The sequence below is a fragment of the Leptopilina heterotoma genome, unplaced genomic scaffold (assembly GCF_015476425.1).
Source record: "Leptopilina heterotoma isolate Lh14 unplaced genomic scaffold, ASM1547642v1 Lhet_217, whole genome shotgun sequence".
In the NCBI taxonomy this organism is placed as follows: domain Eukaryota; kingdom Metazoa; phylum Arthropoda; class Insecta; order Hymenoptera; family Figitidae; genus Leptopilina; species Leptopilina heterotoma.
The window spans coordinates 639,191-657,413 of NW_025110934.1; the positions used below are offsets into that span (position 1 = coordinate 639,191).

At 24.1% G+C, this 18,223-nt stretch overlaps 1 protein-coding gene across 9 annotated transcripts in view; it reads left to right on the plus strand.

The window, feature by feature from the left end:
* Positions 1-18,203, plus strand: part of LOC122501812 (AP-1 complex subunit gamma-1) — a 55,197-nt gene extending 36,994 nt beyond the window's left edge. For all 9 annotated transcript variants that reach the window (XM_043611562.1, XM_043611563.1, XM_043611570.1 and 6 more), the window contains 9 exons: positions 4,578-4,988; positions 5,063-5,293; positions 10,679-10,900; positions 11,758-11,885; positions 12,080-12,329; positions 12,422-12,680; positions 14,792-14,952; positions 15,291-15,383; positions 17,824-18,203. In XM_043611562.1, coding sequence (XP_043467497.1) covers positions 4,578-4,988; positions 5,063-5,293; positions 10,679-10,900; positions 11,758-11,885; positions 12,080-12,329; positions 12,422-12,680; positions 14,792-14,952; positions 15,291-15,383; positions 17,824-17,925 — 1,857 coding nt within the window. In that variant the 3' untranslated portion in view covers positions 17,926-18,203. The remainder of the gene's footprint in view (positions 1-4,577; positions 4,989-5,062; positions 5,294-10,678; positions 10,901-11,757; positions 11,886-12,079; positions 12,330-12,421; positions 12,681-14,791; positions 14,953-15,290; positions 15,384-17,823) is intronic.
* Positions 18,204-18,223: the final 20 nt, after the last annotated feature.

An 18,223-nucleotide genomic window follows, 5' to 3' on the forward strand; every position in this document is an offset into this window, starting at 1 on the left:
TGTTGTTATAGACAAATTTTCCAATATCAACTATATATAGTGCATAATTTAATGAAAAAGTTGATGATATTAAAAAGATTTTTTTACATAATAATTTAAAATCGATTTAATATTATTGCAATAAGTAAAAAGTTCAAACCATTAACACAATAATTGATCTCTTGAGTCTACACACCCTAACTGGGCACCCTTTTTTTTGACCTTTTTTTAAAAAATGTATTGAAATTTTGTAGTAACGTGTTTTACTATTAGTGTAGATTAAATGTGCCTTAAGATATCATTTGACATGAAACCATTTAACATAAATTTCATTTGACATAAAAAATTTTAAAAAAATTCTTTTTAAAATTTCAATTTTCTTTATAAATAATAAAATTCATCTCCAAAATTCAATTATTTCCAAAAAATTTCAATATCTATTATTTTCATAATATTTTCCAAAAGAATTTAATTATTTAAATAAAATTTTGATAAAATTCTACTCAAACATTTAATTATTTTCTAAAATAAATAAAATTTCACAAAAATTCAATTATTTACGAATTTGTTTTATAAATTTCTTTGCAATAATTCCATTATTTTCATAAATACTAAATTTTTACAGGGATTCAATTATTTTTATGAATAATAAAACTTATTGCATTCAATTATTTTAATTTTAATATAATTTTAATCGAAGTCCTCGAAAAATGTGATTATTCTTAAAAATTTTATTAAAATTTGTCGAAAGAATTCAATTATTTAAAAATTTGTTGATAAAATAATGATCAATAATTTAATTCTTTAAGAGAATTCAATTTTAAGAAAGATTCAATTGTTTAATAAATTATTTATTTTTCTATTTAAATAATTGAATTCACGTTAAATTTTCTAATAAAAATTGATTAAAAAATGAATTTTAATTAAAATTTTAAATAATCATTAAATATTAAAAGCTTATAGCATGAATTTTTTTAAAGAAATAATTGAATTTTGAAAAAGTTCCAAATTAAATACTTTGAGAATCTGAATTTTTCATACTTTTCAATAAAAAATTCTGTATTAGAAGTAATTTTTTTGAAAAAATTTAATTATAATTTTTTTGAAATTTGTTGATTTTTTTAATACAATTTTAATTAAATTCCTCGAAAAATCTAATTATTCTTAAAAATTTTACTAAAATTCGTCAAAATAATTCAATTATTCACTTATTTTTCAATTATGTTAAGCTTTGTTGATAAAGTTCTTTATGAGCATTCAATTTCAAGAAAGATATAATTATTTAATAAATTATTTATTTTTGTATTTAAATAATTAAATTCTTGTTAAATTTTCTAATAAAAATTAATTACTGTCACAAAATTTCGCTTCTCACTGCATGGAAAGTCTGATCGCCCGCCACTGGGTGCGTAGCATTACCGTTTTCGATAGACAAACTTCCCAAAAAGTTTAGAAAATTACAACTGGGTACGTTGGTCACCCAGTTTGGGAGTGCAGATGAACAAGTTTAGTGGTGGCGCTGACGCATAAGCTTCGGGTGAGCAGACTGCTTAAAGGTTTTTCCGTGTAACAATTCTGTAGAATTAATTTTTTTTCAAATGCCTAAATGAATTTTTTTTAAAAATTATTTGCAGTTTTTATTTTCTGATAGTTAATTAAGTGAAGAATTTCCAAATAATTGAAATTTCGTAAAATTAAATTGTGAAAAAAATGGATTTGAAAATTCTCAAAGAACTTTTTAAAAAATTATTAAAAAAGAATTGTTTTAAAGAAGAATTTTGGTTAAAAATTATAGAAAATAATAATTGAATTGAAATAATGAAAATAATTTTGAAGACGCAGGGCTCGGATTGTGCGACTTTTTCGACTTTTTTGTGAAAAAATGCGACTAATCGACTTTTTCGAGATTTTTTTTAGTAAAATGCGACAGAAATTTAAAAAAAAAATTTTAATTTAAAGGAAAAAGTTTGAGTCAAAAAAATGTTCTGTTACATTTATTTACAAATTTCTTTCAAATTTTTCGAAAACATCAATAATTTCTTTTTTAAATAAAATATTTAATTATTATTTTTCCATAGGAATTAAAATTTTTCAAAAGATTCAAATTCAAACCTATTTGAAATTAAACAACTTATAAAAAATTGTTATAAAACATGAAGAAATCGATCACTCCGAGTCTTCGACTTGGAGCAATCGATGTCTTCATGTTTTATAATAATTAAAGATGACCGAGTGATAAAACCATTATATTTTATATTAATATTATATAAGACTTTATAAGAAAAAATTTTTTAATTATTTTTTATGAAAATATTTGAATTATTGGGAACAAATTTATAAAGCATTAGTAAGTAATTGAATTTTGCAGAAGAATTTTGATATTTACAAAGATAATTGAAATTTTGAGGAGAATTTAAAAGAAAATTTGAAAATAATTGAATTTCTGTAAAGAATTTTCTTACTTTTTGAAGATAATTGAATTTTGCAAAGAATTTTATCAGAACTTTTGAAAATAATTAAATTTTTATGATGAATTTTATTATTTATAAAATTTTGAATATAATTGAATTCCTGCGAAGAATTTTATTACTTTTGAAAATAATTGAATTTTAGAGAAGAATTTTATTAAAATTTTTTTTAAATAATTGAATTTCGTAGAAGAATTTTATTATTTATAAAAATAATTGACATTTTAAAGAGAATTTAAAAAAAAATGTTAATAATAGGGGAGAGTGGTCCTAAGTTGGCCGCCTAAGCAAATTGGTCGAAAATAGTAACAAAATGAAATTTAATCACTTCGGCAAGTATATATTAGTGTTCAGAGATCGTTTTGCTATAATTTTGTGGTATTTAGAACGTTATAGAATGACTTTTGTAGTCTTAATACAATAAATCGTGAAAAGCTGCATTTTGGACACTTCAGAAATAGCGGTCCTAAGTTGGCCACCCTCTAGACCTAAGTTGGCCACCACTTTTTTTCGCTTGAGTATAAGGAAGAAATGCATATTCTTTTCAATTACGCAGAAATTTTACAAATTTGATACATTTAGGAGAATAGAAACGCATTATTTAACTATTTTTGTTTAGAAAATGAAGCAATATTTTATTTCATTTATTTACAGTGGTGGATGGCTGTAGAGACAGGCGTTTTTGTACTTCATTTTTTCTAATGTTTTTTAAACCATTTTTTTTTGTTTTTTGTCTTTGTTTAATTCCTACGTTACACTTTTACGGTCTTTCTCGTGATAAAAAACACAAAAAAGAAATAAAACATAAATAAAAACAAACAAAAACAATAGGTGGCCAACTTAGGACCACTGTAGATTTTTACAAGTTTCAAATTATTACGCTAATAAAAAAAATTTATTTAAAAAATCAACAGAACCTCTTATTACAACATTAAATAAAGGAACTAGCGCACACACTTATTTAGAAATTTTTAATTATTTATCTCTTGTAGCTGCTCTCGAAAAAACAAGAAAAATCAAATTTTTTTGGTCAAAAACAATATTATTGTCCTCACAATGCGTAGAAGAATCTTAGATTATAATTAGGTCCATAAATTATATCATGGTTTATCAATATATCATACCACAAAATTATAGATTCGTCCAGTATACCATCTCTGAGAAATGCAGGGTGGCCAACTTAGGCCCACGGCCAACTTAGGACCACTCTCCCCTACATAATTAAAATTTTGCTATGAATTTTATTAAATTTTTTAAAATTATATTCCGGATTGTTTGATATTAATGTATCTGTTGTCGAGAAATGTGATTTTTTTACAATTTTGACAATTTTGTGTTTTCTTTTTGTCGTTTTTTTGATTTTTTCTAATATTTCATGCGACTTTTTTTCGACTTTTTCGGAAATTTTATGAGACTTTTCGTGACTTTTGTTGTAAATTTATGCAATTAAAGCGACTTTTTTGAGTCTTAAAGTCGATCCGAGCCCTGAAGATGTTACAGTAACAATATTCTTATAATAAAAAATAATTATTTTTTCGCTCGGTCATTTTTAATTATTATGAAAAATGAAGTAGTCGATCACTCCGAGTCTTCGACTTGGAGTTATCGATATCTTCATGTTTTACAGTTGTGAAAAAATTTAATTTATAGTTTTAAGTCAAATTTTCTTTTTTTTAACTCGGACTGGTTATATTTTTGTCAGTAATTGGTCTGTAATTTTTAATTTTTGGCCTAAAAGTTCGTATTATGTATAATGACTTATGTAAAATGAAATTGTTGTCACGTAAATTCTATGTCAAATGTTACTCATAATAAATAACTTTTCCGTCAAATTAAATTTATGTCAAATGAGAATTATGTTAGACTTTTATGTGAAATAAAATTTATGACAAACGAGTTTCATACAAAATTAAATTTATGTCGAATGAATTTTATATCAAATGAAATCTACTTTAAATAAATTTTATGTCAAATTTATTAAATATAAAAATGTAACGTTACTATAAAGTTTCTCAATAAATTGGGTGAAAAATGTCCAAAGGGATACTTCACTTGACGTGTTTCGACTCTAATATTTTAAATTTCTTCTCAAAATGAAAAATATTAATGCGAATGGTATTCTTTTTATAGATTGTACCAAACCTCGTGAGAATTTTGAAGAATTTAATTCACGCTGGATATTCCCCTGAACATGACGTTTCAGGAGTATCGGATCCATTTCTCCAAGTGAAAATTTTACGACTCTTGAGGATTTTGGGACACAATGATGTGAACGCCTCCGAAGCAATGTACGACATTCTTGCTCAAGTCGCGACAAACACGGAAACAACGAAAAACGTTGGCAACACAATATTGTACGAAACAGTCCTGTCGATCATGGACATTAAATCTGAGAGTGGGCTGCGTGTATTAGCTGTGAATATCTTGGGCAGATTCCTGCTCAATAATGACAAGAACATTCGCTATGTTGCTTTAAATACGTTACTAAAGACAGTCTACGTTGACACCAGTGCAGTTCAAAGACATCGTTCGACAATATTGGTAATAAAGAGTTTCTACTTTTAATCATTTTATTTTTGTACATGTATTGAATAAAATGTTTGATTCCTCTGCAGGAGTGCTTGAAGGATCCTGATGTGTCGATAAGGCGTCGGGCAATGGAGTTGAGTTTTGCTCTCGTCAACACCAGTAATATTAGGAATATGATGAAGGAATTACTTCTTTTCTTGGAACGTGCTGATCCTGAATTTAAAGCTCAATGCAGCAGTAATATCGTTATGTCTGCAGAGAGATTTTCACCTAATAAGCGATGGCATCTTGAAACTTTATTTAAAGTTCTTGTTGCTGTAAGTATATGCAAGTGATAACATATTAATAAAACTACAGGGCTCGAACTAGGACCGCAAATACTGTAAAGCTCCGTAAATTTTATTCAAGTCACTAAAAGTCATTTTTTTTTGAAAACAGATTTTCTTGGGAAAAGACGAAAAGTTCGTAATTTTGTAGGATATAATTTGGAGAATTTTAGAGAAGTTACAAGTGATTATAGAAATTCAATTATTATAAAATTCTTCGCAGAAATCCAATTATGTTCAAAATTTTTTTAAAAATTCTCGACAGAATTTCAATTATCTTCAGAAATAATTAAATTCTTCTCCAAAATTCAATTAATTTTAAAAATTGTAATACAATTCTTAACAAAAATTCAATTATTTTCAAAAATTTTCCATAATTCAATGATTTTTTTTGTCCGTAAAGTCCATATTTTAAAATACTTTCACTGGTTCGAGCCCTGAAATCCTGGAAAATTGTTGTTTTCTAAAGTTATTGTGTTTATTTTTTGAAATCTAATTTTACTTCAATATTTCAAAATTAATTCAATTTTCAGGGTTGCCACGCAACCTAGAAACCTGAAAAACCTGGAAATGTCAGGGAATTTTTATAAACGTTAATGTAGGAAATTATTTGCTGATTGAGAATTTTAATTAAGGAAGATTTCGACTATATCAGCAATTAGTGACATCTATTAGACGTCAATTGAACTCTTTGGTTTAGAGTCAGGTGTTATTCTTAAGATAATTATTCCGATATGGTTGTCGGTAAATAATTATATTTTTGAATTTAATTTTTGATCTGAAAAAATAAGCTGCGTGAACGACTGCACTGTGCATCTGTGAGGACTCGAACCCCAGTTAATAGCTGCATTTCGCGGGACTAACGCCTACCAATGCACCATGCCAACACAGCCTGGACGTTCACGTTTCTTATAATCTCAGATCAAGCCCATACACTAGTCGAAGAGCTGTATAGTTAATGTAGGAAATTATTTGCTGATTGAGAATTTTAATTAAGGAAGATTTCGACTATATCAGCAATTAGTGACATCTATTAGACGTCAATTGAACTCTTTGGTTTAGAGTCAGGTGTTATTCTTAAGATAATTATTCCGATATGGTTGTCGGTAAATAATTATATTTTTGAATTTAATTTTTGATCTGAAAAAATAAGCTGCGTGAACGACTGCACTGTGCATCTGTGAGGACTCGAACCCCAGTTAATAGCTGCATTTCGCGGGACTAACGCCTATTAATGTAAAATATAATTATTTACCGACAACCATATCGGAATAATTATCTTAAGAATAACACCTGACTCTAAACCAAAGAGTTCAATTGACGTCTAATAGATGTCACTAATTGCTGATATAGTCGAAATCTTCCTTAATTAATTTTTATAAACCTTGAAAAAACCTGGAAAAGTCAGGGAATTTTGATTGGAATCCTGGAAAATTATTGTTTTCTAAAGTTATTGTGCTTATTCTTGAAATTTAATTTTTCTTTATTTTATATTTCAATTTTCTTAATTCAATTTTAAAAGAGTTCCCTATACAATTTTTCTTCGCAATAATTCAATTATTTTTATAAATAATAAAACTCATTGCAAAATTTCAATTATTTTTAATACAATTTTAATGGAATTTCTCGAAAAATTTATAATTATTCTTAAAAAATTTATTAAAATTCATCAAAGAAATTCAATTATTTTCAAAAGTAATAAAATTCTTCGCAAAATTTCAATTGTCTTTATAAATATTAAATTTTTTCTCCAAAATTCAATTATTTTCAAAAATTTTAATGAAATTCTTTTTAACAAATTCAATTTCTTTTTCAAAAATTCTCCTCCAGTCAATGATTTTCAATATATACTATTTTTAAAAAAATTTTCCAAAAGAAATGAATTATTTAAAATTTTTTTTTATTTTCTTCGCAATAATTCTATTATTTTCAAAAATATTCAATTTATGTTTACAGAGATTCAATTATTTTTATAAATATGTAATACAATTTTTTACAGGGATTCAATTATCATTTTCGTAGATAATAAAATTCATTGCAGAATATTAATTATTTTTTATACAATTTTAATCAAATTCCTCGAAAAATGTAATTATATTTAAAATTTTATTAAAATTCGTCGAAAGAATTCAATTATTTTAAAATTTGTTGATGAAATGTTTTGTGAGAATTCAATTTTAGGAAATAATCTATTATTCAGTAAATTATTTATTTTTGTATTTAAATAATTGAATTTTAGTAGAATTTTATAAAAAAAATTGATATAAAAATGAATTTCAGTTCAAAGTTTAGATAATAATCTATATTAATAATCGTTGTATTCCGGTAATCTATTCGCATTTTAAAGTTAGATGTTGTTTACTTTTTTGTTTCGTAACTTTTTTAATTTTATAAAAAAATTAAATTAATTTAAAAATATATTAAAAATAATTGAATTTTTGCAAAGAATTTTACTATTCATAAATATAATTAAATAATTGTTTCGAAGGATTTATTAAAATTTTGTTTAAAAATAATTGAGGTTTTGTAAAAAATTCTACTACATATTTATAAAAATAATAATTGAATTCTTACCAAGAATGTTATTATTTATGAAAATAATTGAATTCTTGCCAATAATTTTATTAAAATTTTTGAAAATAATAAAGAAGAATAATTAATTAGTAAATTAGTTAATTAATTGAATTTTTTAAAAGTTTGAATCTGAAATTATTCAAAAATTCATATTTGAAAATAAAAAATTTTGTAATTTGCATAATAATAATAATAAATTGAATATCACGTTTCGCGCGTAACATTTGCTAGTTAAATATTAAAAGCAATATAGTTTAAATTTTACCAAGTTGAAGTCTACAACGTTGATCAACGAAAAAAAATTGCTCACTTAGTAAATTAATTAAAAATGACGCAGCAATATTGACACAAAAATATTTAGAAAAGAAAGATTGATGTTTATATTTTGATAATAATTATTTAACAATTAAATATTAAATTAAAAATTATACTTAATAGCATTAGATAAATTTTTTTCGTTGATAAACGTTGTGAACTTCAACTTCGTTAAATTTTTAGAAATAATTCAGTTTTGAAATTATGTTTTTTGAAAAAGTTTAATTGGATTTTTTTATATTATTTGAAATTTTTTTTTTCTAATATATATTTAATTGGAGAATTTACGAATAATTGAAATTTCGTAAAATTAAATTTTAAACAAATGGATTTCAAAATTGTCAAAGAACTTTTTTGAAAATTATTAAAAATATTCGATTTAAAGAACAATTTCAGTTAAAAATTCTCGAAAATAATAATAAAAATGTTTTATGGTTATGAAAACTTTAATTTATAGTTTTTGAAGTAAAATGTTCTCTTCAAGGTTACCACCGGACCTTGCAAACTTGAAAACCTTGAAATGGACGTGAATTTTGTCAAACCTTGAAAAAACCGTGAATTGGACGTGAATTTTTTTAAAAACCTTGAATTTTAGTATTATATATTATTAAAACTGAAAAACAAAATTTTTTGACCATTTTCAAAATTTTATTTTTTGAAAAAATTGAAATTTTTCAGGGTTGCCACAAAAATCAGGGAATTCAGGGAAAAGTCAGGGAAAGTAAAATTAGTCAGGGAAGTCAGGGAAAAGTCAGAGATTTTTATTTAAGTAACTGGAAAAAATTGAATTTTAGAGAAGTTACAAATGATTGCAGAAATTCAATTATTTTCAAAAGCAATAAAATTCTTCGCAGAAATTCAATTATGTTCGAAAATTAAAAAAAATTCTCATAAAAATTCAATTATCTTTAAAAATAATAAAATTCTTCTCCAAATTTCAATTATTTTCAAAAATTTTAATAAAATTCTTTGCAAAATTTCAATTATTTCCAAAAAAATTTTCTCAATTCAATGATTTTCAATATCTACAGTTTTAATAAAATTTTTCAAAAGAATTCAATTATTAAAGAAAAAATTTTGATAAAATTCTAAGCAAACTTCGCAATAATTCAATTATTTTCATAAATAATAACATTTTTTACAAAAATTCAATTATTTTCATAAATAATAAAATTCATCATAGAATTTCAAGTTTTTTTAATACAATTTCAATTGAATTCCTCGAAAAATTGTATTATTCTTGAAAATTTTATTAAAATTTCTCGACAAAAATCAAATTTGTTGATAAAATTCTTTATGTTAATTTAGTTTCGAAAAACATTAATTTATTCAATAAATTATTTATTTTTGTATTTAAATAATTGAATTCTTGTAGAATTTTCCAATAAAAATTGATTTGAAAATGAATATTAGTTAAAATTTTAGATAATAATTGAATATTAAAAGCATTATAGCATGAATTTTTAAAAATACATCATTGAATTCTTTCGAAGAATTTTATCAAAATTTTTGAAAATAGTGACATTTTTCGAAGAATTTACTTAAAATTGTATTAAAAATAATTGAAATCCTGTGAAGAATTTTATTAATTTATAAAAGTAATTGAATTCTTGCAATGAAATATTTCAATTTTTTTTAAATAATTGAAATAATGTAAAGAATCTTATTATTTATGAAAATAATTGAATTCCTGCATCGAATTTTATTACATTTTTTTAAATAATTGAATTCTTTTGAGAACTTTTATTAAAAAAGTAGATTGTGAAAATGTTTGAATTTCAATGAAGAATTTAATTATATTCGTGAAATGTAATTAAATTCTTACAAAAAAATTAAGAGAATAATTCCATTTTTCTAGGAATTTACTAATTATAGTCAGGGAAAAAGTGAAAATTTTGTCTGGAAATCAGGAAAAAGTCAGGGGTAAATAAAATTAAATATTTGTGGCAACCCTGAATTTTTAAAAATCTATACGATTGATTGTTCAGAATCGTAAGAAAAGCCTATAAAAAATTCGGCAATAAAAAATAATAATAAATGTGGAAGTAGTTGAATTTTTTAAGTATTACTATAGTAAAATTTGAACCAACAAAAAAACCTTGAAAATTTCCTAGAAACCTTGAAAAAACCGGGAAATAGACGTGAATTTTATTCACGAGTTTTGTTGGCCACCCTGAACATTGAATATTGTAAACAAATGGATTTGAAAATTCTCAAAGAACTTTTTCGAAAATTATGAAAAATAATCGATTTAAAGAAGAATTTTAGTTCAAATTTCTTGAAAATAATAATTGAATTGATAATAGTTTTATCACTCGGTCATTTTTAGTTATTATAAAACATTTTATTGTTATGGAAAATTTAATTTCTAGTTTTAAGTAAAATATTCTCTTATTTGACTCGGACTGGTTATATTTTTGTCAGTAATTGGTCCGTAAATGGTCCGTAATTCTCAAGAAATAGTATTAACGATGAATTTTGTTACAGGCTGGTAATTATGTGCGAGACGATGTCGTAGCATGTACAATTCAATTGATCTCGGAAACTCAAGCTCAGCAGTGTTATGCAGTTAGTGCCCTTTGGAGAGCTTTAGAGAAAGATACATCTGATAAACAACCATTGGCGCAGGTAGCCACGTGGTGCATAGGTGAATACGGAGATGTATTATTATATGGTCCACATCCAGAGGATGCTGATGCACCTGTTGATGTAAGTCATTTATTGTCAATAAAATAGATTTTTTTTGCCTTTACCGATAAGTTTCTACATTGTATCGCGTATTAACGGAAAATTAAGATACCAGAGGAACATTTTGACATTTGACACAAATATCCGTTAAGTTAAAATGCAAACCTTATAACAGATCTTTTATTAGTAACAACTAACTTGTATCGACCGTTTAATGATACACAAAAAACCTTAAAATACCTGAGAGGAGATTCTGCTTCGGACTTATAAACCGACGGATACAAACGACGGCGAAACCAGAAACGATGAAACTTGGACACAACAATTTACCAACGGCGACTCTTACAAACACAAATCCGACGACACAAACAATAAATAAATAAACTCATAAAACACAAAAGATTCACTTAAACAATTGACAATTTATTAAAACCCAAAACTTGAATACAAAACTGACTCTAAAACCCTGAGGTTCCCAAAAGTGGAAACCCCGAGTAAAACTCAACCTAATAATTTACATGGCCCACGAGCTACTGAAGAATGAATTTCACGTTGACCGGCTTCTTCCTTCATTTTTCCGTCCTTTTCTAATTTTGATAAGGGCCCACATATGACCCTCTCACTCACTCGAATGGACAGCGACAACCTGTAAAGAAAACTCGGGAGGGACCGCGGAGATTCGGGACTTTTCGCAACCTCGCATGCGCAATTCATTTTCACAGAGATTTCCACAGAGAAAATATCCCTTGACCAAATGAAATTTAGATAATCCCAATGATAGGAACCACACAAGATTTATGTAACGAAATGCTTCGTTACAACCTCTTACAAATATGTTATCTTTTCACTAAATATAAAAAACTAAATGTTTGTAACAGTTGACGGAAGTCGAAATCATTGATGTATATCAGAGACTTCTTTGGAATCCGCAAAATACTGTCATTACGAAGCAGTACACTTTGCTTTCTCTCACGAAGCTCAGCACTCGGTTCCAGAAAGGAAATGAGTAAGTTCTAGATGTCGGTGTAATGTCATATCTTACACTCTTAGAAATTGTGTAAATTCTTATAATTAGTGCGTGGTTAGCAAACCTTGATTGAATTTATGCGAAAAACTTCTAAGAGTGTAGGTGTGAATTGTAATTTTGCTTGCGTTACAGATTAATTTTCAATGATACAATAGTGATTCTGCGTTTTACAGGAAAATTCGACAGATAATAGACACTTTTGGAAGTAATTTACACATTGAACTTCAGCAACGTGGAATTGAATTTTCTCAACTATTTAGGAAATACGATCATTTGAGACCGGCTCTTCTCGAGCGAATGCCTCCAATGGAAACTGCAAGGCCTCAAGCAAATGGAATCATAGGAATGATGAACGGCGAACCTGATGTTCTCGAAGATGAAAAATCATCAATTTTAGAAGCTGATGCTTCCACTGCAGACTCTGTAAGTGATTAGAATAATAAATTCTTTGTATCGAATGATGATTTATGGTTGCAACACGTAATACGAATTATATATAATTTTTAAATCAACAGAACGCTCTTTTGGATCTTCTGGGAACAGCTGATTTGAATTCATCAGTAGCAAATGTGTCTACGACAACTCTTCCTCCAAGTACGTCCATTACGAATACCAATGATCTTCTGGACCTTTTAGGTGGATTGGATTTAAATACACCAACGACGACTCCAACCAAAATTGTGCAGTCGCCTTCACAAATATTTAGCCCAACAAACACATCTAATTTCTTGGTGGATGGACTCCTCAACTCTTCGTCCTCATCAAATGAAAATGGTTCGTTTTCATTCTTCACATTTGGGTCAAATTTTTTCGAAAAAATCAATCTTGCCAATGGATCTGTCCATTTTTCTGAAATTTGGTGTATAATAATTATTAGTCACGTAAATATGAATAAAATCGATTGAAAAGTCTCAGAGTTATGCATTTTTAAAAAAAAATTACTTTAAACTTTAATGTCCGGTAAAAGCCAAAATTTTGAAAAATTTTTTTCCTCTTTCTTCTCTTGCACAACACTACATTTACACCAAATATCAGAAAAATTGACAGACCCAATGCTAACATTGATTTTTTTGAGAAAATTTTACCCATCTATAGAATTACAGAAAAAAAATCTTTAACGACGGGAATTCTTAAAGTAATCCTAGTCTCTCAAAAGACAAATTTCACTGCTTATGAATCCTCCATATATCAATAAAGAAAGATTTAATAAAATACAGGGCTCGGATTGTGCGACTTTTTTCGACTTTTTTAAGGAAATGTGACTTTTTTCGACTTTTTTGTGAAAAATTGCGACTAATCGACTTTTTCAAGATTTTTTTTTTCTTAATAAAATGCGACAGAAATTTAAAAAAAAATTTTAAATTTAAAGGAAAAAGTTTGAGTCAAAAAAATGTTCTGTTACATTTATTTACAAATTTCTTTCAAATTTTTCGAAAACATCAATAATTTATTTTTTAAATAATTATTTAATTATTATTTTTCCATAGGAATTAAAATTTTTCAAAAGATTCAAATTCAAACCTATTTGAAATTAAACAACTTATAAAAAATTGTTATAAAACATGAAGAAATCGATCACTCCGAGTCTTCAACTCGGAGCAATCGATGTCTTCATGTTTTATAATAATTAAAGATGACCGAGTGATAAAACCATTATATTTTATAAGACTTTATAAAAAAAATTTTTTAATTATTTTTTATGAAAATATATGAATTATTGGTAACAAATTTATAAAACATTAGTAAGTAATTGAATTTTGCAGAAGAATTTTGATATTTACAAAAATAATTGAAATTTTGGGGAGAATTTAAAAAAAAATTAGAAAATAATTTAATTTCTGCCAAGAATTTTCTTACTTTTTGAAGAGAATTGAATTTTGCAAAGAATTTTAACAGAACTTTTGAAAATAATTAAATTTCCAGGATGAATTTATTATTTATGAAAATAATTAAAATTTTGACGAGAAATTTAAAAAAAATTAAAAATAATTGAATTTCTAGGATGAATTTTATTACTTTTGAACATAATTGAATTTCTAGAATGAATTTTATTATTTATAAAGATAATTTAACTTTTGATAAGAATTTTATTTAAAATTTTTGCAAATAATTGAATTTCAGAGAAGAATTTTATTCCTCTCAAAGATAATTGAAATTTTGAACAGATTGTTTTAAAAATGTTTAAAAGTAATTCAATTTTGATATTTATAAAAATAATTGAAATTTTAAAAATAATTTAAATGGAGAATTTAAAAAGGAGAATATAAAAAAAAATTTTTGAAAATAATTAAATTTCTGTAAAGAATTTTCTTACTTTTTCAAGATAATTGAATTTTGCAAAGAATTTTATCAGAACTTTTGAAAATAATATATTTTTACGATGAATTTTATTATTTATAAAATTTTGAATATAATTGAATTTTTGCGATGAATTTTATTACTTTTGAAAATAATTGAATTTTAGAGAAGAATTTTATTAAAATTTTTTTTAAATAATTGAATTTCGTCGAAGAATTTTATTATTTATAAAAATAATTGCCATTTTAAAGAGAATTTTAAAAAAATGTTAATAATACATAATTAAAATTTTGCTATGAATTTTATTAAATTTTTTAAAATTTTATTCCGGATTGTTTGATATTAATGTATCTGTTGTCGAGAAATGTGATTTTTTTACAATTTTGACAATTTTGTGTTTTCTTTTTGTCGTTTTTTTGATTTTTTCTAATATTTCATGCGACTTTTTTTCGACTTTTTCGGAAATTTTATGAGACTTTTCGTGACTTTTGTTGTAAATTTATGCGACTAAAGCGACTTTTTTTGAGTCTTAAAGACGATCCGAGCCCTGAAAATATTATAATGTGATTTTTTTATGTTCACTTTAGAAACCCAAAATATGGTTGTCTTTGACAAGTCGGGACTCAAAATTAGTTTCAAATTAGAAAGGTCAACAGACAATGCGGATTTACTGATAATAAACATGTCGGCTCAAAATTCAGGACCAACTCCATTGACTGAATTTTTATTTCAAGCTGCAGTTCCTAAGGTAATTTTGAAATAATTGTATTTTTTCAATTCCAGTTTAAATTTCGAAAAACTAATCTACAGTCGAACCTGTCGGAATGCAACTCTATTTAAAAAAATTTTTTTGTATTCGAAAGTGTCCAACAAGTATTATTTCAACTTAGTTCCTGAATATTGTAAAAATATTACAAAAATTAAATTATAAATCATATTTTTAAGGATTGTTTACTGTAATAAAATTTAAAAAATAGATTTGCATTCCGACAGGTTTCACTGTATTTAATAATTAACGAGAGAAAGAAAATTGAATTGAATCGTTCTAAAACCGTTGCTAATGTATAAGGTTTGATTATATTTCAGACATTCCAGTTACAAATGTTTTCGCCTTCTGGTACTGTTATTTCCCCGTCGGGTCAAGTTACTCAAGTATTAAAAATTACAAATATCAACAAAGTAAGTTTAATATTTATCCTCATAACTTCTAAAATTAGCATGAATTTTTAGAAATAATTAAATTTCAAAAGATTTTTGTATTTTGAAATCTTTGAAAATTTTTAATTCTTGTAAAACTATATTTCAATTTTTATTTTGTGAAATAAAATAATTAAAGTTTTAAATAATTTTGTTTAAAAATTTTAACCAAAAAAATGATTTAATTTTGGAAAAATTACACTTGTGATTTTTAGCAATAGTTAAATTTCAAAAAGGCTTTACATTGAAATCATTTAAAATATTTTAATTCCTGTGAAAAATTAATTTGGTATTTAAATATTTAAAACAAAATATTCTATTTTTTTAATGTAATTTCAATTAAAAATTATTACAGGGTGTCTACTAACCGGGAAAAACCGGGAAATTTTTTCACCAAATTAAAAAAAGTTTTATTATTTTAATTTGTTTTTAAAAAATCGCTTTTTATATCAATTTTTATAGATATTTATACTGTTCTCTAAATTTGAATTTGTTTAAAATAATTCATTTGATAGTAAAAAAATCAGTCACTGATTCAAATATAGTACCTATGTAAATAAATTTTTTAAAAAATATCGAATTAATAGAAATTTTGTGAAATTCAACTGAAAATAATTAAATTTGTTAAAGAATTTCATTAAAAACTTTTTCGAATTTTCAAAGTATTTTAATTTTATAATTGATAAATAATTGAATTTTATAAAGAGTCACATTTTTATGTATTCATGTTTCTTAGTGCGAGGATTAATAATTGAAATTTTTATTAGTTACTTTAAAAAAAGATTCACACTTACAATTTTTTATTAAAATTGAGTTTTCGCCAAGTTTTTTTTTGAAAATTCTGAAAAATAAGATTTTTGAAATTTTTCAATTCTATTGTTTCAAGATAATTGAATTTTTATAAACAAATAATTGAAAATTTTTGAAATAATCAAAATTTCTTTACATTCTTTTAAAAATAATTAAATTCTTTTAAAGAATTTTATTTAAATTTTTCGAAAATAATCAAAGGAAAGTAAGTTACAGTAATTATGTATAATTTTATTTTTAAAAATTTTTTCGCAATATATTTAAATATTTTCATAAATAGTAAAACTTATTGGAGAATTTCAATTATTTTTAATACAATTTTAATAAAATTCATCGAAAAATTTAATTATTTAAAAAAATTTTATTAAAATTCGTCGAAAGAATTCAATTATTTTCAAAAATTTTAATAAAATTCTACGCAAACATTTAATTATTTTCTTAAATAATAACATTCTTTGGAAGGATTCAATTACTTATATAAATAGAAAAATTCTTTGCAGAAATTCAATTAGTATCAATACATTTTAATAAAATTGAATTAATCAAATTTCAATTATTTTCAAGAATTTTCCTTAATTCAATGATTTACAATATCTACCTACTATTTTAATAAAAATTTCCAAAAGAATTAAATTATTTAAATCAATTTTAATAAAATTCTACGCTAACATTTAATTATTTTCATAAATAATAAAAGTTTAACATGGAATTTAATTATTTTTTTTAATAATTTAAATTTAATAAAATTTTTTTATAAATTTCTTCGCAATTATTCAATTATTTTTATAAATAATAAAATTTTTACAAGATTCAATTATTTTCGTTAATAATAAAATTCTTTTTAGCAATTCAATTATTTTCATAAATGATAAAACTCACTGCAGAATTTCAATTATTTTTAATACAATTTTAATCGAATTCCTCGAAAATGTAATTATTCTTAAAATTTTTATTAAAATTCGTTAAAAGAATTTAATTATTTAAAATTTTGGTGATAACATTTTTTATGAAAATTGAATTCCAAGAAACATTCAATTATTCAATAAATAATTTACTTTTGTATTTAAATAATTGAATTCTAGTAAAATTTTCTAATAAAAATTGATTTAAAAATGAATTTTAGTAGAAATTTTAGATAATAATTGAATATTAAATGCATTATAGAGTGAATTTTTAGAAATAATTGAATTTTGAAAAGGTTGCAAATTAAAATCTTTGAAAATTTGAATTTTTCATACTACCTAAACATTTCTATAGAAATAATTCTTTTTTGAAAAAGTTTAATTGAATTTTTTAAAATTATTTCAAGTTTTTATTTTCTAATATACAACTGAAGAATTTCCGAATAATCGATGAAATTTCGTAAAATTGGATTGTAAACAAATAAATTTGAAAATTCTCAAAAAACTTTTTGAATAATTATAAAAAATAATTGATTTAAAAAAGAATTTTAGTTAAAAATTCTAGAAAATAGTAATTGAATTGAAATTTAATTAAAATTAAGAACGAAGCCTGAAGTTTATAGCTTGATTAACTGTATAATGTATTGTATAATTTATTGTAATGAAAATTATTGCACCTTTAAAATAATAAATGATTGATTCTGTTTTAGGGCTCGCTTAGAATGAGATTACGAATTTCTTACACGGGATTAGCGGGTCCAGTTCTGGAACAGGCGGAAGTAAACAGCTTTCCATCTTTAGTATCGCAGTGACAGTAAACTATACAAAAGCTAATTGTACATATTTTCCTGCCTAATAACTAAGCGAGTCTTTAATTTAATTTTAATAGAGTGAATTCTAATCTCACAACTACGATTTTGTTTATAAATATTGCTCCAAGTAATTGTAACTTACGCAATTAAAAGAAGCTTAATTTTTTTCTTTTTGATAGTAGAAAAAATAATTTTCGAACAATTTTTAAAATTCCAAACATTGTTTATCTGGAACATATCTTCAATTATAAAAGATTAAATTAAAATTACAAATTTAATATTTTATGAAAGAAATTTT